This window comes from Hylobates moloch, unplaced genomic scaffold, assembly GCF_009828535.3.
Source record: "Hylobates moloch isolate HMO894 unplaced genomic scaffold, HMol_V3 SCAFFOLD_11, whole genome shotgun sequence".
Lineage (NCBI taxonomy): Eukaryota > Metazoa > Chordata > Mammalia > Primates > Hylobatidae > Hylobates > Hylobates moloch.
The window spans coordinates 41,805,641-41,832,578 of NW_026652286.1; the positions used below are offsets into that span (position 1 = coordinate 41,805,641).

Below are 26,938 nucleotides of genomic sequence, written 5' to 3' on the forward strand. Positions count from 1 at the left end.
GCATGACAATAAATGATACTTGTGATTGCTGGTTTTTAAACTGCATGGTGGTAGAAGATTCTTCTTACAATTTTCCATTATCTCTACTTTATTATCTATAACATTAGGATAACAATATTAATTACTCCTTAGTATTGTTTAAAAGGATGAAATGAGATCATGGATATAAAACATTGTGGCTGGCATATGATACATACTTGGTTAAATATAAGGGAAGCTGACGACAGTAATTTTAAAAACTTTATTGGGACAGATAGAAAGCCTCAGTGGAAACCCACACTCTACTACATCTAAAACACATATCTTGTATGTTTCTGTACTTCTCTCCTACATTTTAAGGTACCCCGGATCTCCAGATTGATCAGAAAACTTTACATGGCATCATCCAGCAATGACTCCACTGCCCCAGTCTCTGAATTCCTCCTCATCTGCTTCCCCAACTTCCAGAGTTGGCAGCACTGGCTCTCCCTGCCCCTCAGCCTTTTCTTCCTCCTGGCCATGGGGGCTAACACCACCCTCCTGATCACCATACAGCTGGAGGCCTCTCTGCACCAGCCCCTGTACTACCTGCTCAGCCTTCTCTCCCTGCTGGACATCGTGCTCTGCCTCACTGTCATCCCCAAGGTCCTGGCCATCTTCTGGTTTGACCTCAGGTCGATCAGCTTCCCAGCCTGCTTCCTCCAGATGTTCATCATGAACAGTTTTTTGACCATGGAGTCTTGTACATTCATGGTCATGGCCTATGACCGTTATGTGGCCATCTGCCATCCATTGAGATACCCGTCTATCATCACTGACCAGTTTGTGGCTAGGGCTGTGGTCTTTGTTATAGCCCGCAATGCCGTTGTTTCTCTTCCTGTTCCCATGCTTTCTGCCAGGCTCAGATACTGTGCAGGAAACATAATCAAGAACTGCATCTGCACTAACCTCTCTGTGTCCAAACTCTCCTGTGATGACATCACTTTCAATCAGCTCTACCAGTTTGTGGCAGGCTGGACCCTGTTGGGTTCTGACCTTATCCTTATTGTTATCTCCTATTGTTTTATACTGAAAGTTGTGCTAAGGATCAAGGCAGAGGGTGCTGCAGCCAAGGCCTTGAGCACGTGTGGTTCCCACTTCATCCTCATCCTCTTCTTCAGCACGGTCCTGCTGGTTCTGGTCATCACTAACCTGGCCAGGAAGAGAATTCCTCCAGATGTCCCCATTCTGCTCAACATCCTACACCACCTCATTCCCCCAGCTCTGAACCCCATTGTTTATGGTGTGAGAACCAAGGAGATCAAGCAGGGAATCCAAAACCTGCTGAAGAGGTTGTAAGAGTAAAAAGGATTTGATCCACCTTTAAAGTTGTTAATGAAAATTGGGAAATAGGGAATTATTTTTATGTTGGAAAGGAAATTTCACTTTTAAATCCTGGCCTGAGTTCCGATTCTTCTGTTCTCAATATCTCACGCAACAATGAACACATTTATTTGTGAATCTTTGTTTTCTGTTGCTTGAAAGGAAACCTCCCTTTTCTGGATTCTATGGTTACTTTGGAATTTTTCCTGATCTAATCTGCAATGAAGAATCTTGCCAAGACTTTGACAAATGGAGCTGTATTAGAATGGAAGTGTTTGACCACTAAAGAAACAAATTATATATAATGCCCTTAAAAAGATAAGCCTGTCTTCTGATTTGCAAATGACACTGATTTATTTCCTGTCTCTGATTCAGCCTGGCAGACGGCTACCTGGCTTGGGTGCGATGAAGGCATGGCTTGGGTTAAGTATAGATGTTGACCCTGGAACAACTTGGGATTTAGTGCCTTGCCCTGAATACCCTGACTCTCTTCCATGGCACCTGAGGCACATGTGCTATTCACTGGCTCCTAAAATTCTCCTAGACCCAGTTAAGATATTCAGTCTATACCACCTCTCTGAGGGCAGCATTTCCTATTCTTTCTCTCTACTTAGATTTTCTTTCTTCGGTTTTTGGTTTGTAAATGAGGTTGACAATGTTTTAGGATTTTTAGGTTGGGGAGGAGTTGTATTGTTTGAAGTGCTTTATGTTCTTTTCTTCATCATCTTCATCTTCGTGTCATTGTAATCCTAGTTCCTATCCCACCTTGAACTGCCTATCCAAGGCACAAATGAGCCATCCTATTCATTCCCTCTGTTGCTGTTTGCTGCAGCCTCCCTCCTGAGCTGGGGCTGGCAAAGCTGCCAACAGTTTCCCAGACATGAAAGTTCTAGGGTTTGTTTCTCACAGAATAGTGTATTCTACTATTTTGGCATTTCCTTCTTAATGATGCCACACAGTTCAGTATCCCCAAGGAATATTAAACAGTCTTAATCTGTCTCTTTTGGGGATGCAAATTAAGATTTCAAGTCCATCATTTGTCCAAGCATTGTTTGACAACTGTCGCAATTGGACTATCCTACTTTCATTTGTACTGAAGCTTATCTTTGCTGAATGACTTGCATTAAAATTAATATCTCTACAGTGTTAAAAAAATTTATATGTTACAGCATTTTTTATTACAGACCTCCTATATTCTAGCCCTAACATACTTTCAACTTATCTTAAACTTTGTTTTCTCTGCTACTGTAGCCCAAATGGGCTGCTCATTGTTTCTTGAAAATTACTTATTCCCATTTTGCTCTTTCTCTTCAATCATTTGATGCTTCTCAGATCAGCCTTCTTTTACCATTATCACCATTTGCCAAACCCCATCTTTCCTACCAGGTTTAATTCAAATGCCACCTCCCACAGTAGGTCTTCCTTCCCTGATTCTCCCAACTGGAATCATTAGTCTTGCATCTTGTGTGGCTGTATTTCTTTCTATGACACTGTCATAAGCTTCTTTTAGGTTGAGAGTATTTTATTCATCTTTAAAATTCTGCATGGCTACTTTTACTGTCTCTTATACAGATAAATTTAAAATAAAAATGTGTTGAACAAAATGTGTAGAACATTTTATAAGTGATCTCTTATCTCTCATTTTCTTTGATAACTACTTGGAAACAATAAAATCTTATACTAGTATATGTCCTTATAGTACCTAACAGAGAGCCTTATTTTTAGCCAGCACAAAATGAACCTCTATATAGTGAAGACCATTAGGATTGAGACAGTCTGGACAACTGGAATTTTATTCTCAGGTAAAATAATATGGCTAAATTTGTGTACTCAGATTTTGTGAACTTTGGCTAAACTCATAAATTCTGGCTTTAATACCTTGAAAATGGTGTTAATTTATTTTTTATTGTTTTTTCAAAGAGTGAATTAAAAGTTTTTGTACAGTAAGTATATACACATTAAATTATATACACACTGAATGATTTATTATTATTATTATTTCCCCAAGCATGCTGCTTCCCCTGCTGCCCTCTGAATAATGGGCTGACCATTATTGCACACCTTATTTACCTTGGGGTGTAAGGTATCCATGGAATTTGAGTCCTCCTCTTTCCCTCTAGTTATTTTTGTTGCTAGTTTATTTTCTTGAGTTCTCTTGCTTATGTGAGGGTTATCATGTAGGAACTCCAAACTATTGGGTGCCCCATAAGACCTTTAATTGAACATAGCCTATTTATATCCATTTCAGTCTGGGTGCACCACGAGGCTCTCCACAAGCATCCCTTCAGAAACACGTAGGGACAGCCATTGAAGATATGTGGCTATAATACCACTCCAGTGCTCACATTCTTTAAGGCTACCAGGCTTCCAATGCCACTTGCCCCTCCAAATTGTACCAACATCCCATCTTGTATGTTTGAGAGAGCATGACACAATAATCATAAAATAGGAAACTGTTTTCACCAAGTCCAAGCAGCTGTCTTGGTAAATTATCTTCGTAATTCATGACCACACAGTGTGCAGAGGCTTGACTGCTTTGCAATCCCTGCTCAAAGCAGTGTTAAGAATCCTCACTCTCAGTTTACTTATAAAATAGCAAATGAAATAAACACTGTCCATAAATGCTGTGTTACATATTTTCTCCAGAGTGTCCTATTGGGTTCTTATATTAGTCCAACTTTTCTTCTTGGGGTAGCATAACTTCTGCAACTTCTCTCAAAATCAGGTGTTACTTGGCGCTTCATCTGAGAAAAGCTGTTCAGTTATTACTCACTGCTTCTGAAGCATTTTCAATAGAAAAGAGTGATAGTCCCTATCCTTGGTGTTATCACTTTTGTCTACCACTCTCCCTTCTATCATAATTTCCCCCTTTTTTTTTGCTTTATTATCCTTCCTAATTTAGAATCTTCCTAAGTGAGGGCCTCTGGTTCAGGCACACAGACAATACATAAATCAGACTGTAGCAGGAGTCTCCCTGGGATATTTTCTTTTCTCTAGGAAGAGGTGATAGGGTTGGAAGGGTAACAGGTAGTGTGTAATGAAACCATCTCTATCCTCAGGCATTATTTATGGTCAGTCCTAGCTTGGCCAGAGGAGGTGAGCTGATACGCAACCCAAGGTTTCCTTTGGAAGACAGAGAGAGAAGTTCAAAGTGACATAGGTAGAATCTCACCCAGTTATCCACCATTTTCTGCAACACAATTGTCATCCCACCATCTCATTCTTGGAGCCCAGACTTGTGAGGTGAGAAAGAGAGAGGATTGTGTCTCAGCATCCTCTCCAGTTTCCTCACTCCTATTGTTGGTACCGAGAGGCTTTCCAAGGCATTTTTCCTTCACTGTCACACACATTTGGACAAATCTTTTTTTTTTTATTTTTTTAATTTTTATTACACTTTAGGTTTTAGGGTACATGTGCACAATGTGCAGGTTTGTTACATATGTATCCATGTGCCATGTTGATTTCCTGCACCCATTACCTCATCATTTAGCATTAGGTATATCTCCTAATGCTGTCCCTCCCCCCTCCCCCAACCCCACAACAGTCCCCGGAGTGTGATGTTCCCCTTCCTGTGTCCATGAGTTCTCATTGTTCAATTGCCACCTATGAGTGAGAACATGCGGTGTTTGGTTTTTTGTCCTTGCGATAGTTTACTGAGAATGATGTTTTCCAGTCTCATCCATGTCCCTACAAAGGACATGAACTCATCCTTTTTTATGGCTGCAGAGTATTCCATGGTGTATATGTGCCACATTTTCTTAATCCAGTCTATCGTTGTTGGACATTTGGGTTGGTTCCAACTCTTTGCTATTGTGAGTAGTGCCGCAATAAACATACATGTGCGTGTGTCTTTATAGCAGCATGATCTATAGTCCTTTGGGTACATACCCAGTAATGGGATGGCTGGGTCAAATGGTATTTCTAGTTCTAGATCCCTGAGGAATCACCACACTGACTTCCACAATGGTTGAACTAGTTGACAGTCCCACCAACAGTGTAAAAGTGTTCCTATTTCTCCACATCCTTTCCAGCACCTGTTGTTTCGTGATTTTTTAATGATGGCCATTCTAACTGGTGTGAGATGGTATCTCACTGTGGTTTTGATTTGCATTTCTCTGATGGCCAGTGATGATGAGCATTTCTTCATGTGTTTTTTGGCTGCATCAATGTCTTTTTTTGAGAAGTGTCTGTTCATGTCCTTTGCCCACTTTTTGATGGGGTTGTTTGTTTTTTTCTTGTAAATTTGTTTGAGTTCATTGTAGATTCTGGATATTAGCCCTTTGTCAGATGAGTAGGTTGCAAAAATTTTCTCCCATTCTGTAGGTTGCCTGTTCACTCTGATGGTAGTTTCTTTTGCTGTGCAGAAGCTCTTTAGTTTAATGAGATCCCATTTGTCAATTTTGGCTTTTGTTGCCATTGCTTTTGCGGTTTTAGACATGAAGTCCTTGCCCACGCCTATGTCCTGAATGGTATTGCCTAGGTTTTCTTGTAGGATTTTAATGGTTTTAGGTCTAACATCTAAGTCTTTAATCCATCTTGAATTAATTTTTGTATAAGGTGTAAGGAAGGGATCCAGTTTCAGCTTTCTACATACGGCTAGCCAGTTTTCCCAGCACCATTTATTAAATAGGGAATCCTTTCCCCATTTCTTGTTTTTGTCAGGTTTGTCAAAGATCAGATAGTTGTAGATATGCGGCATCATTTCTGAGGGCTCTGTTCTGTTCCATTGATCTATGTCTCTGTTGTGGTACCAGTACCATGCTGTTTTGGTTACTGTAGCCTTGTAGTATAGTTTGAAGTCAGGTAGCGTGATGCCTCCAGCTTTGTTCTTTTGGCTTAGGATTGACTTGGCGATGCGGGCTCTTTTTTGGTTTCATATGAACTTTAAAGTAGTTTTTTCCAATTCTGTGAAGAAAGTCATTGGTAACTCGATGGGGATGGCATTGAATCTATAAATTACCTTGGGCAGTATGGCCATTTTCATGATATTGATTCTTCCAACCCATGAGCATGGAATGTTCTTCCACTTGTTTGTATCCTCTTTTATTTCATTGAGCAGTGGTTTGTAGTTCTCCTTGAAGAGGTCCTTCACATCCCTTGTAAGTTGGATTCCTAGGTATTTTATTCTCTTTGAAGCAATTGTGAATGGGAGTTCACTCATGATTTGGCTCTCTGTTTGTCTGTGATTGGTGTCCAAGAATGCTTGTGATTTTTGTACATTGATTTTGTATCCTGAGACTTTGCTGAAGTTGCTAATCAGCTTAAGGAGATTTTGGGCTGAGACGATGGGATTTTCCAGATATACAATCATGTCATCTGCAAACAGGGACAATTTGACTTCCTCTTTTCCTAATTGAATACCCTTTATTTCCTTCTCCTGCCTGATTGCTCTGGCCAGAACTTCCAGCACTATGTTGAATAGGAGTGGTGAGAAAGGGCATCCCTGTCTTGTGCCTGTTTTCAAAGGGAATGCTTCCAGTTTTTGCCCGTTCAGAATCATATTGGCTGTGGGTTTGTCATAGATAGCTCTTATTATTTTGAGATACATCCCATCAATACCTAATTTATTGAGAGTTTTTAGCATGAAGCGTTGTTGAATTTTGTCAAAGGCCTTTTCTGCATCTATTGAGATAATCATGTGGTTTTTGTCTTTGGTTCTGTTTATATGCTGGATTACATTTATTGATTTGTGTATGTTGAACCAGCCTTGCATCCCAGGGATGAAGCCCACTTGATCATGGTGTATAAGCTTTTTGATGTGCTGCTGGATTCGGTTTGCCAGTATTTTATTGAGGATTTTTGCATCAATGTTCATCAAGGATATTCGTCTGAAATTCTCTTTTTTGGTTACGTCTCTGCCAGGCTTTGGTATCAGGATGATGCTTGCTTCATAAAATGTGTTAGGGATGATTCCCTCTTTTTCTATCAATTGGAATAGTTTCAGAAGGAATGGTACCAGTTCCTCCTTGTACGTCTGGTAGAATTCGGCTGTGAATCCATCAGGTCCTGGACTCCTTTTGGTTGGTAAGCTATTGATTATTGCCACAATTTCAGAACCTGTTATTGGTCTATTCAGAGATTCAACTTCTTCCTGATTTAGTCTTGGGAGGGTGTATTTGTCGAGGAATTTATCCATTTCTTCTAGATTTTCTAGTTTATTTGCATAGAGGCGTTTGTAGTATTCTCTGATGGTAGATTGTGTTTCTGTGGGATTGGTGGTGATATCCCCTTTTTCATTTTTTATTGCATCTATTTGATTCTTCTCTCTTTTCTTCTTTATTAATCTTGCTAGCGGTCTATCAATTTTGTTGATCTTTTCAAAAAACCAGCTCCTGGATTCATTAATTTTTTGAAGGGTTTTTTTGTGTCTCTATTTCCTTCAGTTCTGCTCTGATTTTAGTTATTTCTAGCCTTCTGCTAGCTTTTGAATGTGTTTGCTCTTGCTTTTCTAGTTCTTTTAATTGTGATGTTAGGGTGTCAATTTTCGATCTTTCCTGCTTTCTCTTGTGGGCATTTAGTGCTATAAATTTCCCTCTACACACTGCTTTGAACGTGTCCCAGAGATTCTGGTATGTTGTGTCTTTGTTCTCGTTGGTTTCAAAGAACATCTTTATTTCTGCCTTCATTTCATTATGTACCCAATAGTCATTCAGGAGCAGGTTGTTCAGTTTCCATGTAGTTGAGCAGTTTTGAGTGTGTTTCTTAATCCTGAGTTCTAGTTTGATTGCACTGTGGTCTGAGAGACAGTTTGTTCTAATTTCTGTTCTTTTACATTTGCTGAGGAGAGCTTTACTTCCAACTATGTGGTCAATTTTGGAATAGGTGTGGTGTGGTGCTGAAAAAAATGTATATTCTGTTGATTTGGGGTGGAGAGTTCTGTAGATGTCTATTAGGTCCACTTTGTGTAGAGCTGAGTTCAATTCCTGGATATCCTTGTTAACTTTCTGTCTCGTTGATCTGTCTAGTGTTGACAGTGGGGTGTTAAAATCTCCCATTATTATTGTGTGGGAGTTTAAGTCCTTTTGTAGGTCACTCAGGACTTGCTTTATGAATCTGGGTGCTCTTGTGTTGGGTGCATATATATTTAGGATAGTTAGCTCTTCTTGTTGAATTGATCCCTTTACCATTATGTAATGGCCTTCTTTGTCTCTTTTGATCTTTGTTGGTTTAAAGTCTATTTTATCAGAGACTAGGATTGCAATCCCTGCCTTTTTTTGTTTTCCATTTGCTTGGTAGATCTTCCTCCATCCCTTTATTTTGAGTCTATGTGTGTCTCTGCACGTGAGATGGGTTTCCTGAATACAGCACACTGATGGGTCCTGACTCCTTATCCAGTTTTCCAGTCTTTGTCTTTTAATTGGAGCATTTAGCCCATTTACATTTAACGTTAATATTGTTATGTGTGAATCTGATCCTGTCATTATGATGTTAGTTGGTTATCTTGCGCATTAGTTGATGCAGTTTCTTCCTAGCCTCGATGGTCTTTACAATTTGGCATGTTTTTGCAGTGGCTGGTACCGGTTGTTCCTTTCCATGTTTAGTGCTTCCTTCAGGAGCTCTTTTAGGGCAGGCCTGGTGGTGACAAAATCACTCAGCGTTTGCTTGTCTGTAAAGTAGTTTATTTCTCCATCACTTATGAAGCTTAGTTTGGCTGGATATGAAATTCTGGGTTGAAAATTCTTTTCTTTAAGAATGTTGAATATTGGCCCCCACTCTCTTCTGGCTTGTAGAGTTTCTGCCAAGAGATCCGCTGTTAGTCTGATGGGCTTCCCTTTGTGGGTAACCCAACCTTTCTCTCTGGCTGCCCTTAACCTTTTTTCCTTCATTTCAACTTTGGTGAATCTGACAATTATGTGTCTTGGAGTTGCTCTTCTCGAGGAGTATCTTTGTGGCGTTCTCTGTATTTCCTGAATCTGAATGTTGGCCTGCCTTGCTAGATTGGGGAAGTTCTCCTGGATAATATCTTGCAGAGTGTTTTCCAACTTGGTTCCATTCTCCCCGCCATTTTCAGGTACACCAATCAGACGTAGGTTTGGTCTTTTCACATAGTCCCAAATTTCTTGGAGGCTTTGTTCATTTCTTTTTATTCTTTTTTCTCTAAACTTCCCTTCTGACTTCATTTCATTCATTTCATCTTCCATCACTGATACCCTTTCTTCCAGTTGATCGCATCTGCTACTGAGGCTTCTGCAATCTTCGCGTAGTTCTCGAAACTTGGCTTTCACCTCCATCAGCTCCTTTAAGCCCTTCTCTCCATTGGTTATTCTAGTTATCCGTTCTTCTAATTTTTTTTCAAAGTTTTTAACTTCTTTGTTATTGTTTTGAATTTCCTCCCATAGCTCAGAGTAGTTTGATCGTCTGAAGTCTTCTTCTCTCAACTCGTCAAAGTCATCCTCCATCCAGCTTTGTTCCGTTGCTGGTGAGGAACTGCGTTCCTTTGGAGGAGGAGAGGTGCTCTGCTTTTTAGGGTTTCCAGCTTTTCTGCTCTGTTTTTTCCCCATCTTTGTGGTTTTATCTACTTTTGGTCTTTGATGATGGTGATGTACAGATGGGTTTTTGGTGTTGAAGTCCTTTCTGTTTGTTAGTTTTCCTTCTACCAGACAGGACCCTCAGCTGCAGGTCTGTTGGAGTTTACTAGAGGTCCACTCCAGACCCTGTTTGGCTGGGTGTCAGCAGCGGTGGCTGCAGAACAGCGGATTTTTGTGAGACCACAAATTCAGCTGTCTGATAGTTCCTCTGGAAGTTTTGTCTCAGAGGAGTACCCGGCCGAGTGAGGTGTCAGTCTGTCCCTACTAGGGGGATGCCTCCCAGTTAAGCTGCTCAGGGGTGAGGGACCCACTTTAGGAGACAGTCTGTCCATTCTCAGATCTCCAGCTGCGTGCTGGGAGAACCACTACTCTCTTCAAAGCTGTCAGTCAGACAGGGACATTTAATTCTGAGGACGTTCCTGCTGACTTTTTGTTTGTCTGTGCCCTGCCCCCAGAGGTGGAGCCTACAGAGGCAGGCAGGCCTCCTTGAGCTGTGGTGGGCTCCACCCAGTTCGAGCTTCCTGGCTGCTTTGTTTACTTAAGCAAGCCTGGGCAATGGCGGGCACCCCTCCCCCAGCCTCGCTGCCACCTTGCAGCTTGATCTCAGACTGCTGTGCTAGCAATCAGTGAGACTCCATGGGCATACGACCCTCCGAGCCAGGTGCGGGACACAATCTCCTAGTGTGCCGTTTTCCAGGCCCATTGGAAAAGTGCAGTATTAGGGTGGGACTGACCCGATATTCCAGGTGCCGTCTGTTACCCCTTTCTTTGACTAGGAAAGGGAACTCCCTGACCCCTTGCGCTTCCCGAGTGAGGCAATGCCTTGCCCTGCTTCTGCTCGCGCACAGTGCGCTTCACCGACTGTCCTGCACCCACTGTTTGGCACTCCCTAGTGAGATGAAACCGGTACCTCAAGCAGAAATGCAGAAATCACCCGTCTTCTGTGTTGCTCAGGCTGGGAGCTGGAGACCGGAGCTGTTCCTATTCGGCCATCTTGGCTCCACCCCATTTGGACAAATCTTATACCTGTCCAGTGAGTGAGTTGGATTTTCATGCTCTTATCATTAATAACAAATATTCCACTTGCCCATTCCAATTTTGAAGCCACTGTGATGTAGGTAATAGGAAAATGATATGTCTGTAATATAGTTAGGCTTTATAGCCCATTTTTGTATACTGGCTATAATAAAATGACCCCAGTTTATGGATACTATGTAATTCTTATTTAAACATAATTTTCCTAAGAGTATACCTAAAGTCTGAAATGAAGTTCTCTCTCTCTCCTAAGTCTAGAAATATTTGTTTTTCAAGTATATAAGATTTTAATTTTTATTTGTAATGCCTCAAGTCTCCCTGATGTTTCCTCAATTTTCTTCCTGTTAATCACTATCCCAATATTGGATTTTATCTTCTGTGTTTTCTTCCCATGCCTCCCTGAAGAATAGGCCTATGCTCTAGGTTCAGATGCCTAAAATAGCCTTAGCCCTGGTGGGCTGTGGGGAGGGAAGTGGCAGAGTGGAGCTTAGGACAGGAAAACAGCTTCTGGAACCTCAGAGGGGTAGGTCTGATGGTGCATTAAACAGTCACAAATAGTAATTACAGTACAGCATCCTTGAGCTGCTAAGTCTGCTTTGGAACCAGGAAAATAATGAGCATGAGAGTCATGTAGGGACCCAGGTGTTCCATATAAGCAGGAAGCATTCATTCTTCTGGTAGAAATGCAGCAGGTCTGGGGTTGAAGATTCAGATTCTGCCAATATTGCCAATATCCCAAAATCTGTAGCCCTGCTTTCCCATGGGGGCAAAGTTTTTTAATGTGAGCTGTACACTACCCATTTAAACAGAGCTGAGATTTCCAGAGTGAAGGTTCTTGAATTCATTCATTATTGTCTATAACAGCTGTAGACCAGGAGATTCAGTGAGCTTATGTTATCAACTATAATTCACCTCTCCTAGAGAAGATTGCCATGGAAGCACCAGGAAAGATAGGGCCATTAATCTCAACTACCTTGATTTCTCCCTCCTGGGCTTCCCATCTCATCCTGCCTTGCTCTCAGTGCTCTTTCCTGCTTCTCTGTCTGGGACAGAAAACCTTTTCCATTGCTCAAGCCACTATACTCCTCAGAAAACTTCAGACTGGGCATGGGGTTAATTTTTATCTTTTGTTCATTGCCCCAGCAAAAAGAATGTAATAACCAACTGGAAACAAAGCCAATGTCTCTAGAGAAATAGACTTATTTCTTTGGAATCTGGCCACAAGTAAGTTTGTATAGTCTGACTATTTGGGTGTATATATGAAGCTGTAGTTGTTTCTAATTCCAATTCTACCTTTCGTCATCCTTTGTTAACAACATCTGGTTGTAGTTTCCAAATACATCTTATATGAAAGAATGGTGCTCCTATTACCACATTTGGAGGCATCTAGAAATTTTGGAGTTCTTTACTGAATAGCCACATTGGCTCTAAAAAAAAAAACTTCTGGTTTAAGGTAGGAGGAGTAGGGGAAGAGTAATATCTACTCTAAGACAAAGAGACTGGGCTACAGGTTGCTGGAAAGTCCTAATCCCTGGTAGAGATTCTATGAGGAGCTAAGCTGGGAACTTCGGGTGTGTTGATCATCTCTGTTCTTAATGAGGTCTTTCCATTATGAAATCTGAAAGACCAGTTTACTAAGAAATCTCTGAAGGATTTTTGTTGCTATACTATTCAGCCACAAAATATTTTTTTCTTTCCCCATTCATTTGTTGATAACGTTAGGTTGATTCCATATGTTGCTATTGCAAATAGTGCTGCAATAAACATGGGAGTATAGATATCTCTTTGATATACTGATTTAATGTTTTGCTATAAAGGGAAACAAAATCCTGTCATGTGCTACAGTAGGGATGATCCTGGAGGACATTATATTAAGTGAAATAAGACAAAAAGACAAATACCACATGATCTCACTGAAATGAAGAATATGAAAAAGTTTTCTATAAAGTCTTAGACAGTAGAATGGTGGTTACCAGAGTCTGGACAGTTAGGTGGGAGAGAGAGATTGAGAGATATTGGTCAAAAGATAAATAATTACAGTTAGATTAGAGGAGGCTGTTCAAGAGATCTATTGCACAGCATGGTGACTATAGTTAATGATGACATATTGTATTCTTGAAAAATGAAAAGATAGTGAACGCTTAGTTGTGTTCTCACTACAAAAATGATACCTATGTGAGGTAGTGCATATGCTAATTAGCTAGATGTAACTATTCCACATTGTATATATACTTTAAAACATGTTGTACACAATAAACACATGACATTTAATCTGTCAATTAAAAACATAATAAAAGAAATCTCCAAAGGAACCTTGATGGGTAGTATTGAAAAAGACAATGAAAACTGTAACTTTGAGCTGACTCAGAAATTGAAACAAATTAAAGAAGTTCCTGTATCCAATCCAACTCAAGAGTCATGGTGCCATGTGACCAACACCAAGATTAAACTTATATCCTAAGGAAAATAAAAGGAGGAGTGTTTAGTTTCCCATAACTCTAGACCTCTGCTGTTCAATACAGCAGTCAAGAGCCATATGAGCCCTTGAGACGTGGCCGGTCCAAACTGCAACATGCTATAAGTGTAAAGTGCACATCTGATTTTGAAGACTTAGTGCAAAAAGAATGAATAACACAAAATAGCTCTTTCACACTTTAAAATATTGGTTACATGTTAAAGTGGTGGTCAGCAAAGGCTGAGTCCTGTTCTCTCACTCTCCTACCTGCACAGCAGGAGTTTCACCACTCACTCCACCTTCTTCACCAACTACCGGTCCCTGGGCTGCATCCAGCTGCCCAGCTATGGCAACCAGCCAGTCAGCAGTGCGGCCAGTGTCTATGAAGGCGTCAGGGGCTTGGGTTCCCGGATCTCCACATTCTGGTCCACCAGTTTCCGGATGGCTTGGGGTCCGGGGGCCTGGCCACAGGGATGACCGGGGGTCTGGCAGGAACGGCAAGCATCCAGAATGAGAAGGAGACCATGCAAAGCCTGAAAGACTGCCTGGCCTCCTACCTGGACAGAGTGAGGGGCCTGGAGACTGAGAACTAAAAGCTGGAGAGCAAAATCTGGGAGCACCTGGAGAGGAAGGGACCCCAGGTCAGAGACTGGGGGCATTACTTCAAGACCTTTGAGGTCCTGAGGGCTCAGATCTTCGCAAATACTGTGGACAATGCCTGCATCGTTCTGCAGATAGACAATGCCCATCTTGCTGCCGATGACTTTAGAATCAAGTATGAGACAGAACTGGCCATGCGCCAGTCTGTGGAGAGCAACATCCATGGGCTCCACAAGGTCATTGATGACACCAATGTCACTCAGCTGCAGCTGGAGACAGAGATCGAGGCTCTCAAGGAGGAGCTGCTCTTCATGAAGAACCATGAAGAGGAAGTAAAAGGCCTACAAGCCCAGATTGCCAGCTCTGGGTTGACCATGGAGATAGATGCCCCCAAATCTCAGGACCTCACCAAGATCATGGCAGACATCAGACACAATACGACGAGCTGGCTGGGAAGAACCGAGAGAAGCTGGACAAATACTGGTCTCAGCAGATTGAGGAAAGCACCACAGTGGTCACACACAGTCCACCAAGGTCGGAGCTGCTGAGATGATGCTCATGGAGCTGAGATGTACAGTCCATTCTTTGGAGATAGACCTGGACTGGATGAGAAACCTGAAGGCCAGCTTAGAGAACAGCCTGAGGGAGGTGGAGGCCCGCTATGCCCTGCAGATGGAGCAGTTCAACGGGATCCTGCTGCACCTGGAGTCGGAGCTGGTAGAGACCTGAGCAGAGAGGCAGCGCCAGGCCCAGGAGTAGGAAGCCCTGCTGAACATCAAGGTCAAGCTGGAAGCTGAGATGGCCACCTACCTCCGCCTGCTGGAAGACAGTGAAGACTTCAGTCTTGGTCATTGCCTTGGACAGCCCCAACTCCATGCAAACCATTCAAAAGACTACCACCCTCCAGACAGTGGACGGCAAAGTGATGTCTGAGACTGATGACACCAAAGTTCTGAGACATTAAGCCAGCAAAAGCAGAGTACCCTTTAGGGAGCAGGAGGCCAATAAAAAGTTCAGAAGTTAAAAAAAATGTTGGTTACATGTTAAAGTGATAATACTTTAGATATGCTGAGTAAAATAACATATTAAATTCAATTTTACATGTTTTCCTTTTTAAAGATGGCTACTAAAAATTTAAAATGACGTGGTTTGCATTATATTAATATTTCTCTTACAGTCATTATAGGGCTGCTACAGAGTATAGGGAAAGTTATAACATATTAGGCAAAATGGAAGGGCCAGTTTGTGTCTTCCAACCTATAAATATATCTTCTTATATTTACACTTAATTCTCACCTTTGAGAAACAGGTTTTTACATTTTCAGAAAAGAGGGGAAAGCTGAGTCTAGGAGGGTCCAACACTCGTTAGGACAACTGCCATTGTTGATGAAAAAAATGGGTGAGGGTGGACTTCTTCAGAGTGTTAAAGAAAGAGTATCATCTTTCTAGAGATGGCTGCATTTGCTTTTTAACAGGTCTCCCACTATCTATGCTTGACCTCTTCTCATCCATTCTCATAGGATGATATTTTGTTAATGAGATTTTGATCATGTCTCAATCCTCTGCTTAAAATTCTTCATGGTGTTCCATGGCCTTTTAACATGGCCTAAAAGACCCAGCATGCTCCAGTTCCTGCTTAAACTCTAGGCTCAGTTCCTGAGTACTAAAATCGCAAATTTTAACAATCCTTTCAGGTCTTTGAAAATACCAAGGTCCCTTTCCTCCTGCTTCACAGGTTTGTATCCTCAGCCTATCCCCACACCTCCCTTCACTTTTAACCAATTCTTATGGGCACTAACTTGAATAGGGAGGGCTTTCCTGAACTCCCCAGACTGGGAAGGTCCTATGTACTTAATATATGTCATCCCATGACTAGTGAAAACCTTTTTATCATATAGATATTTATGAACATCTAATAGACTACCTGGAATTGGTAGATACCGAATTTACCAATCTACCATCTACTTATTTATTCCCAAGGAGAATGTGGCCACTAGGTGGAGTGGGAAGCTTCGCTCCACCTAGTGGAGAAGCTCTGTTACTTCAGTGGGAAGCTTGTTACTGGGTAACAGAGATGGGACCAAGGAAAAGATCTGCTTGGTGATGGAAAAATAAGATGGAGAAGGCCTCAGCCCATCTCATTGGGAACTTCCTGGGATGGACTGTTGGAGAAGCCCTATTTGTCCCACATGCACCATGGCAATGGGGTTGAGGCCCTTCGGTTTGTCACAGTCCTACAGGGGAGAGGCAAAATGCTCAACTCACCTGAGGCAGGCAGCATTTGTCTTTTTTCAGAAACATACTCTGAAGCAGAGATTTGCATGCAGGAAGTTTGTCGAGAAACACACAGGAGAACAATGATTGTCAGGGAGTGAGAGGAGCAAAATGAGGCAGAAGAAGAAATTAAACCATGATCTAGTTTTCTCAGATGACTCAGCTAACCCATTGGGACCTCTCGAGCTAGGATGACTCTTCAGTGTTGTTTAAGATCGAAGAAAGGGAGCCAATATTTTGTATTCTTATATCAGCAGTCATTGGGTGTGAACTGTGTTGGAGAAGGAAAAGTAAACTATGGTGAGGGCTCTCTCTTTGGCCAAAGGGGAGTGACTTAGTTATGAACTTCCAGCAGCCAACGCTCCTAGCATCTGAAAGAATGAGCACATTGAACAGCAGCATCCACTAAATAATTTAGTGGGGTCCAAGATTGTTCTGTGAGAATGAGAAGTCTGAGCTCACAGAGCAATGTGAAATTTCCCAGCTCGCTGCATGAGGTTTCCTAGCACACTGTCGGGATGTACAGGCTTACGGGTAATGACCAACATTGGACAGACACGGTCCACGTGGTTAGGTGCAGGAGCCACTCCCTGCTTGGCCTCTCTGCCCAATCACCCATCCGTGTGGGCTGTATCCTTAGCTCTGTGCCTTTCCAGCCAATCTGTGGGCTAACTTAGGCTTTGTCCAGGTTGTCTATGAGTCCTCTGGGACCTGCCAATTGGTAATAACATCTTGCTTGCCCAGTGGTGCTCACAGTCACCATCACTGCCCTGGGAAAGTATCAAGGATAAACTTTCCTTTCAGATGAAGATGACAGAAACAGTGACAAGTTGGTGCCCAGGAATTCAGCAGTGGAAAATGAGGTCAGTTTCTGGGTTTACAGTTGGGGGAAGACTATGGCCAGCTGAAATCTGCCCTTCTCCGAGCCCTTGTGACAGGGGTTATTTCTCGGCTTGTGTAGTGTGGCTCTCCTTATACCTCTGATCTGACACTTCTTAGTAGTCTTAAGCTTATTTCCCTCTGAGTTAGAATAGTTGTTCCCTCCTGGCCCGACTCCTCAAACAAACTTTCTCCTCCTGGCTTCTACCATTTAGATGCTAGTAGACACGAAGGCTCTTCTATGAAATGTGACCTGTCCCTCTCTCTTGAATCTCCTTGTTAACAGTGGCCTGGACTCTATGAGAGTGGGGGAAAGGGAGAGAAAAGAATGTAGATGGAGAATGATTAGGGGAGGGCTGAGAGCTAACCTGTGAGCCTGCGGACACCTACCAATGTCTTTAAGCCTTCATGGTCAGCCTGAGGCATTCACAGGGCCATTTGGCATGGTCCTAGGTGGCATCCTCACCATATGTATTGCGCATGTACATACAGCTGATTTGCTACCTTTACCCAAGTCTTGCCGGAGCTAGTATTCATGTTTCATATCTTTGGAAAATTTTAGCTGCACAGACCTCGAGGGATGCATTTGATGTCCTCTTTGACATTCAGAGACTGCTGTGCAGCCATTCTGAATAGAAAATCCTCTTCATCTTTGTTACCCACAAGTTAGGGCAGAAGGTCATCATGGAGATTGAACTAGAGACTGTAGTGGAACCTTCTTGAATTTTCCAGAAAACTCTTCATGAAAATTCCCAGACCTTCCAGAGTCTGAGAATTTTCTCCCTTTCCTGGTTCTCTCTGTGTTGCGGAGTCTCCCTCCAGGCTGACCAGAGACTTTAAAGGGTACATCATCAAAGACAGCCCGGAGACCAGGAGGACAGTGCCCTGTGCCAGGCTTACTTTATTATCCATGTTGTGAGTGGAGCTCTGCTTCTTAATGTTTGATTTCTGTATCTTCCTCTTTTATTAGGTCATTATCATGGACTCACTCTTTCTGTGACCTCCCTCCCCTACTGTTCTATAAGTTCTTGCCTCTTCTTTTTTTCCCCACTATCATAGAGTTCAGGCCACTGTTAAGAAGGAGATTGAGGAGAGAGGGACAGATCATATCTCACAGATGGAGCCTCTCTTCCTGCTAGAAGCAGTACAGAGTACTAGGGACCAAAGGAACCCTCTTATTTCTGAACACATCCAGGATTTCACCATCTTCTTTTACGGCAGAGATTCAGCAGATCTCTTTCTGCCATGAAGCACCCAGAGCATCACTTAAGGTGAGAGATATCGAGGCTCAATCAGTGACACCCTCAAAAGACACGCCACTGTTTGCTACATGATTCCTATGCTTAAATTTAGCCTCTGCCTTATCACCTTCCTGTGATTCTCCGTCTTTTAAGACACTAGTACACTTATTTATTTTTTAATCTAATCATGTGAGTGTTTACTTATTCAGCCAACATTACTGATTGCCGACTAGATTCTGGGTGCTTCTGGAGCTCACCCTGGGGCTGCTGAAATAAGTAATGCAGAGTCCCTGCTCTTTAAAGACTGACATGATGCCTGGCTTAGAGTGTGAGGTCTTACTGCAGGGACAAAGTCGTAAAGCCATTACAATAGGAAAGAAAAGGAGACATGTCATACTACCTTACAGAATTTGAGCACAACTTCATAAAAGAAAGTTTGCTTGGATTGAATTAGACGAATAAGTACCAATTGAGCAACATCTACTCTTTGGTAATTGTCCTCTGCTTTGTGGTTGAAGAACTAAATACAGCTTTGCCTTTAGGTTCCTGGGAATAAAGTTCTTTCTGCTTTTCCTCTAAAAATCATAGAGGGACCTCCTGTTTAATAACAATTAATTACAATTTATTTAAAAATTCAACAGCTTTAAGAGTACAAGTGGTTTTGGTTACATGGATGAATTGTATAGTGATGAAGTCTGGGCTTTTAGTGTACCCATTACCTGAATAGTGTATAGTGTGCCCAATAGGGGATTTTTTTTATGCCTTATCCACCTCCCACCCTCCTCTCCTCTGAGTCAGAAATTAAATTAAAATAAGTTAAAAATTAACATTTACTAAGCAGTTGTAGACTTTTACTCTAGGCTTACGAGCCAAGCAACACAAAGTAGAAGCAGGTTATACTCAGTTACATGTGTCTCTGCTTCTCTGCTTATTTATTTATTTACTTTATTTACTTCTCTGCTTTATTTACTTACTTCTTACTTTATTTACTTTATTTATTTACTTCTCTGCTTATTTATTTATTTACTTATTTCAGCAGCCCCAGGGCGAGCTCCCTTTGTAGTTTGGTTTTAGACTTACTGCTCTGCTCACACTGCTACTATTCAAGTCTTGAGTGCCTTCCACAAATGCACAGCTGTTCTCTGACTCCTTAGCTAAAAAATGAGAAATGGGCTGAAGCTTGCAATGGAAGGAGGTAGGCAAAAAAGACAATGGACTTTCTCTCTATGTGGAATGTTAAGCACTGAGAGGTGAATTTTTGTAAGATTATGAGATTCCCCTGGATGTCTCAATAAAAATATCATTTTTATTTCAAGTTGATTCTAGAAGAAAAACAGAGAAGCCTGGGAGATATATGCCCATGTGGCATTTCAGACTTTATAGCTATCATATTAAGAGTTTTGGGGCAATATGATTGTCATCATTAATTTGTACAAAAAGAGCTCTGAGTAATCTATGGATGCATTATCCACAAGAACTAAGTCATTCTTGACTTTTTAATCTTTACACGCACATGTGCACCACCACCCCAACAGAGAAAAATACAGTTATTTCAGATTACGCCTGTCCTGTAAGACAAACATATCTACATACACATATTCAGTTTCAAGTTTTTTCTTTTAGTATTTCAAGGGTGAATCCCATAGACAAAGTTAAACACAGCATCTTGATCCTTCATGTTAACATGGGTTTGTCAAAGATACTGAATTGTTTGTTATAACATCATGATGAGAGGTAAACATATCAAAAGTTTGAAAAAGAGAAGCAGAGTCATGGAGACAAAGAAGAAAAAAAAGAAGCCTGTGATCTAATTCTCAGTCATCTTCTATTGCTAATATTAAAATAATTATAACTATAATTTGTAGACTAATCTAGATATCAAGACTTTACATACATTACTTAATTAATATTTACAATAAACCTGTAAGATTGATGTTAGTTATAAAATAAGGAAATCAAGACTGAGAGAGTTTTAGTATCCTGCCAAGGTTTTATTCCTAGAATATGAAATGGACAAAATTTAAACCAAGTCTGTCTTCCTCCATTGCTTTTATTTATCTCACCACATTGTGAAATGTTCACAATGCTATGTTATAATTATAAAGTATAATAAGATATGTTTCTTTAAAAAAACAAACCATTAAGACACTGATAGAATTTCTAGAGATAAGTCAGAAAGTTATGGATGAACAAAGGAAGATTATAAAGTGCTCTGAACATAATCAGTATTCATCTGACACAGGCAATGAGTCCTTTGAGGGGCAACAGTGGACTTTGAATTTTGAAGGACCAATTCAGATAAAGGAATTTGGAGACAGACTACGCAAAAGGCATAGGTAAGCTTGGTGTATACATGTAACTCCAAGGATGCAGGGATGGTTAGTAAAACATATGTAGAAATATATCAACTGTAAGACAAAAGTAATGCACAAAAGATAACTTTTGATAACCTTTTATGCCAGTCTCAAAGTATGATTTTATTCCATGCAATAAATTCACCAAAGGATTTTAATCTTAGGAGTGATATGATGAGATCTGCATTTTAGAAAAAAACCCATGACTTCAGGGTTGAGAGTGAATTGGGAAGGTGTTTATGACAAAGGCAGAGAGATGTTATGAAATAGTCCAGGTGAGAGAAGTTAGGTGTGAACTAAGGCAGTGATATTGGAGGTTGAGAAGAAGGAGTGGATATAAGAGGGGTTAAAATAAAGTCAACACGAATTGGTGAATGAATAAAAGGGGATGAGGATGATGAGTAAAGGCAGGTTCCAAGTTTTTAGATTGGGTTGTGTAGGTAGCTAGGGATGTAATTAAAAATTACTGCCAAAAAGTAAGTAGAACAAATTTGGGAAAAATCGGTGAATTAATCCAATGTTGAATATGTTGAGGATGTGGTGTATAGATATTCAGAAAGCAAATGGAAAAATGGATTTATATTTCAGAAGGATATTTGGGTATAGAAACATAAATTTGGAAGATATAAAAGTATATAAACAGTTAAAACCATGGGAATAAATGAAGTCAATTAAGAGATAATGTACAGAATAGGGAAGAGAGGAGAGGATGGATCCCTGGAATCAACAACATAATGAGATAGAGAAAATGGTGGGACTGAGGCTACAGGGGGAAAAACTCTAGAGTGCCATGTCATGGAAACTGAGGGAGACTAATTTCAAAAACAACAGATTGATTTACAGTGGTCAGTAATACCAAGAGACTAATAAAAATAACTCTTTGAAGTTGACAGTTCCAAAATATAAGCAAGTGAATAGTAGAGTTTAAGCATCTCTCCAAAAGCAGCTTATGTTTACTCTTATCTCAAAACAAAACTAAGCCTGTATTAATTCAGACATGAGGATGTCTCACTTGTAAAAGAATTATCTCCACCAAAGGAGATTTTCTTCCCTGTAGCTAACTTTATTCCCTTCAGCTGCAGTTGAAGTCACTTTATTTTTCTCATGATGATGGTTGCCCCATTTGGACAATGTGATAATGTAGCAGGAATGCAGAAATCATGACTTTGGTTTCTTTTTTCTCTTTCCTCTCCAAGCCATTGATAATGCCCCTTAGCAATTCAAGCTGGAGGCTACCCCAGCCTTCTTTTTTCCTGGTAGGAATTCCGGGTTTAGAGGAAAGCCAGCACTGGATCGCACTGCCCCTGGGCATCCTTTACCTCCTTGCTCTAGTGGGCAATGTTACCATTCTCTTCATCATCTGGATGGACCCATCCTTGCACCAACCTATGTACCTCTTCCTGTCCATGCTAGCTGCCATCGACCTGGTTCTGGCCTCCTCCACTGCACCCAAAGCCCTTGCAGTGCTCCTGGTTCATGCCCATGAGATTGGGTACACTGTCTGCCTGATCCAGATGTTCTTCATCCATGCATTCTCCTCCATGGAGTCAAGGGTACTTGTGGCCATGGCTCTGGATCGCTATGTAGCCATTTGTCACCCCTTGCACCATTCCACGATCCTGCATCCAGGGGTCATAGGGCACATCGGAATTGTGGTGCTGGTGCGGGGATTACTACTTCTTATCCCCTTCCCCATTTTGTTGCGAAAACTTATCTTCTGCCAAGCCACCGTCATAGGCCATGCCTATTGTGAACACATGGCTGTTGTGAAACTTGCCTGCTCAGAAACCACAGTCAATCGAGCTTATGGGCTGACTGTGACCTTGCTTGTGGTCGGGCTGGATGTTCTGGCCATTGGTGTTTCCTATGCCCACATCCTCCAGGCAGTGCTGAAGGTACCAGGGAGTGAGGCCCGACTTAAGGCGTTTAGCACATGTGGATCTCATGTTTGTGTCATCCTGGTCTTCTATGTCCCTGGAATTTTCTCCTTCCTCACTCACCGCTTTGGTCACCATGTACCCCATCATGTCCATGTTCTTCTGGCTACACTGTATCTCCTCATGCCACCTGCGCTCAATCCTCTTGTCTATGGCGTGAAGACTCAGCAGATCCGCCAGCGAGTGCTCAGAGTGTTTACACAAAAGGATTGATCTGAACATACTCTCATTGTTTCCTTCAGAGGCTTATTCTGAGGGCGCAGCCAGGAGCCTATGACTGATGTAGATTACATGAATACAGACCATTTTGCAGTGAGTATTCCTTCTAGTCTTACTAGTGCCATGCTAAAGAACACCTGCAGATACTTGGCTTATTGGGATGTACCTGGATATCTGGATTTGTGAATATTTTTGCCATTGCTCTTGATTTCAACATTTCTCTACTCCTTGTGTCAGTAGGACTTGGGGATAGGAGAAATAGATGATAGCTCTGAACGTGTCATCTTTCTCACTTTTGCCCAAAGGTAGGCCATGCAACACTGTCTGGAATTGTAAAGTCCCACCCTTTGGTTGGTTTTAGGTTTAGAGTTTCTTCAAAACCTCTAAGTTAGTGCTGGGATCCCCAGATCATTGACTCCTGTTTACCAATAGGGTCTCTTCAAAGCAGCTGAGAAGGTCACAGTGTAAGAAAACAGCATTTATTGCAATATGGGTATTGCTTATTTATTTAAAACAAACATAAGTGGAGAAGTTATGGTAATAGGTTCTAGGAATAATAAAATATAATTTCTATTTTCAAGGAAGAAATCTGTATGTGTCTAGCAAATTTATTTTAAAAGATATCTTTTTGTATTTTTAACTTATTTATATTTATGCTTTGGATAAAGAAGGAATAAGACCAAGTACTGCATATATGTTTGTTTTATAAATATTCATTAAAAAACCCAAAAGTAACCATATAATTCTTAGCATCTAATAACTATAAAATGTGCTAGATTCCAGTGTTGGTAAACATAGCTATAATAAGTAAAGCAATAAGTATAGTAGCAGTTATGGACACTTAAAAATGGGTTTCTCTTTTGGAAATAGGGCATGTAGAGTGGGGTCAATTAGATCTTCCATTTCTGTTAACAGGAACTGGGTGAAAACTTAAAAGACTACTGCTACAATTGATATATTGCAACCTGTTTGTTGATGTTGCCCTGAGATCTGGCTTAACTATTTTTGTTCCTTCCTAGAAGGTAACACATTTTGTTTAGTCATAGAAGAAGTCAGATCATTGCTACCTTGATGTAAGATGCTCAGGTGATAAGATTTATTTTGGGATTTCGTATTGGTAGGAGGGGTAGAGTTAATCGTTGGTTTCTCTAGTTTCTCTTTTGTTAGTAAATTTTACTTATAATAACTAGTACTCTGTCTGAGAGGCTTAGTATCAGGCCTTTAACTTGGCCGTTGCGAGTAGATGAATTAGGGAGGACATGTATGAGCTGTTTTTATTGCAGGAGGAATTACACATTCTAATCATCTTGACTCCCAGTGTAGGGCTTAAACTCTGGTAAATTGTCCTAGAGAAAATCAGGCTATGATGTATTACATCTATTGTAACAAACTCTCTTAACCCTAGAGAGTCTAAGCTTCATTTTGGTAGGCTACAATAGGAAGTCATTTGCTTATCTTTCCATTTAGACCACTTGCTGGTGCTTGCAAAGTGGATATGATAATAGGATCTCAGGCAGCTTTCCTGGATCACAAGACAGAAACGTGAACTGAAGATGGAAGAGTAACAATACAGAAGAGCTGTGCTCCTGACACTGTCTGGGCCACCAACCATGACTTGAACCTGAAACAGAAATAAACCTGTATCTGGGTTAAACCACCATATTTTTGGGAATCTTTTTTGCAACACACCAACCTACAGCCTAAAAAGTATACGTTTTTCATCTCAGATCTTTCAAGTGGAATATGTATTCTTTTGCCTGAAGTATATCTTTTAGAATTCTCTCTTGTAAGGGTTTGCAGTTTTTGTTAGTTTAAAAATGTCTTCAATGCAGGGTTCTCTGGTAAGTCATAATTAGAAAATACAAGTGGAACCAGAGGACAAAGGAGAGACTCTTAATTACCTTCTCTTAATTCTAAATCTTTGCACCTCTTCCTACTACCTTATTCCACCTGGACATGAGGCAATTTAATTTGAAAATTCGACTCCAAGCACAATTATCCAGCCATCTGAAAGACATCACAAAATCTCATAAATGGAACCTTAGCAGAATATAAAATGCAAAATAGTTAGTGGCTGTTTTCCAGGTTTCTCTCTAAAAAGTAGGTCACAGGCTCTTATGCAGGTTAGGCTATGGTATTTAAATAAAAAAAAGAGAGTGTTTACTACCATCCTTACATATCCATGAGGCAGGTAGTGAAACAGATTAGAACATGTTTTGTACTTTTGAAACACAATAACCCCACCCATTGCATCCATTGCTCCCAATAATCTCTGCCCAATTGTATTAGTGACCCTTCTTCCCATATGGAAAAGCAAGCAAAGGAGAGGAGAAACCGGAAAGAAGAGAGAAGTATTCACTCCCATATGTCCCCCTTGTGGTGAGAGGAAGAAGACTCTTCCTCAGTGGAAGTATAAAGTGTAGGGAATGAGTTTTGTTCTAATAGGCAGTATGAGGGAGTCTTCTCATCCTTTGGGTAAGGGAACTTTGGGCTTATTGCTAATGTCACATGGGGGTTTAGAAAGCCATAGGGAGCAGGGGCAGGAGTTTTTTTTTTTTTTTTTTTTTTTTTTTTTTTTTTTTAGTGTGTGTGCAGGGTCATAGTCTCTTACCAATACAGAATTAAATTGGAAAACAATAACAATAAGGTAGCATGAAAAGAGTTAAATGACTGGAAACTAAACTAAATACATCTCAATAACCCATGGATCATCTAAGAAATCACAGAGGAAGTCAGAAAATATTTCAAATGGATTGAAAAGTACATATAGCAAAAGTTGTGAGATGCAGCCAAAGAGAAAACAGAGAAAAATGTATACTTTAAATGCCTATATTAGAAAAGAGTAAAGTTGTAAAATCAATTATCTAAGTTGACAACTTAAGAATTTAGAAAAGGAACAATAAATTAAGTCCAAGGTAAACAAGAGTAAGGTATTCATAGTGACGAGAGCAGAATAGAGAAGAGCCAATATGGCTGACTAGACACAGCCAGGAAGAGCTTCTCCCACCAAGAGACAAAACCATCAAGAATACTGACAACACTTTGAGCAGATCTTTGGAAGGGAGGAATTGAGAGCAGACTGAGGGAGGACACAGACGCTGGGCTGAAAGAGGAGGAAGCTGCAAATCCTGCATGGGGTTGCTGAGCACCAGGTCTCATTTCTGGCCTTGAGTGGCTCCTGGGGAAGGAGTGAATTAAATAGGCATGGTGTGGCCCACTCTCCAGGTACCTCTGGAATCCTAGCTGCAGGGGACCCCACAACCCCCATGAACATTTGAGCTATCAGGGAGAACTGTTTGGAGACATGGAAGGAACAGGACTCCAGTCCATGTGGAGCCCAGAGGGTTTGGCATGGGACTGGCTGCAGTGGAGCACAGTCAGAGACACCCATCCCCCAAGGCTTGCCATGCTCCTCTAGGTGGCTTTGACCTTGTTGACTGTTGGACCTGTACAGAACAGGGATATCTTCCCTGTGGTACCAGGCAAGTCTGATCTGAGTGCTGCTCTGTCTGCCAGCCTCTTTCCGGGTCCCAGCATGGCTGCACATGCTTGCATCACAGCCTCAGTTGCCAAAGCGGGGAGCTTCCCAGTGGCAACTGCCATAGCTCCTTCACTAGCAGACTCCTCCTAATTGTCAGAGAGCTTTGGCAGAAGCCACCGACTCCTGCTGGCATGCACTCACCTGCACGCTGCCCCCACTGCTTTGCTAGAGTCATGCAGACATTGACACCCCACCATCACCAACACACACACACGTACACAAACCTCAATGTCACCATGCTTCCACTGCCAATGCACACGTATGCATGGACCCCACCATGCCATTAAACTACCACTGTCATTGTACTGCCACTGCCACCATGCCACCACTCTGCCACTGCCAGCACATGTGCTGCCCTGACACTGCCTTAACACACGTGTAAGTGAGGACTCTCCTGCCACTTCCCTGATGAGGCACTTTTGGCAGCACCCTCCATTGGACTGTTGTTGCCAGGGGACTGAGAACACTTCAGCTCCTCCAGTGCAGTAGGTGCTTAGCTTAGAGGGGCCAGAGAACAAAGCCATGTGCCTTGTC

At 41.4% G+C, this 26,938-nt stretch overlaps 2 protein-coding genes and 1 pseudogene across 2 annotated transcripts; all 3 read left to right on the plus strand.

The window, feature by feature from the left end:
• Nucleotides 1-223: 223 nt before the first annotated feature.
• LOC116477325 (olfactory receptor 56A4) lies at nt 224-1,317 on the plus strand. Its single transcript, XM_032168044.2, has one exon. The coding sequence runs from the start codon at nt 376-378 to the stop codon at nt 1,315-1,317; it is 942 nt and encodes a 313-aa protein (XP_032023935.1). The 5' UTR covers nt 224-375.
• A 12,327-nt stretch (nt 1,318-13,644) lies between these two features.
• On the plus strand, nt 13,645-14,923 carry LOC116477327 (keratin, type I cytoskeletal 18-like; annotated as a pseudogene).
• Nucleotides 14,924-21,813: 6,890 nt separating this feature from the next.
• LOC116477328 (olfactory receptor 52L1) lies at nt 21,814-22,901 on the plus strand. The gene has a single exon (XM_032168045.2). The coding sequence runs from the start codon at nt 21,868-21,870 to the stop codon at nt 22,855-22,857; it is 990 nt and encodes a 329-aa protein (XP_032023936.1). The 5' UTR covers nt 21,814-21,867; the 3' UTR covers nt 22,858-22,901.
• Nucleotides 22,902-26,938: the final 4,037 nt, after the last annotated feature.

Coding starts and splice junctions, on each gene's coding strand:
- LOC116477325 (XM_032168044.2), top strand. CDS start 376: ATGGCATCATCCAGCAATGACTCCACTGCCCCAGTCTCTGAATTCCTC.
- LOC116477328 (XM_032168045.2), top strand. CDS start 21,868: ATGACTTTGGTTTCTTTTTTCTCTTTCCTCTCCAAGCCATTGATAATG.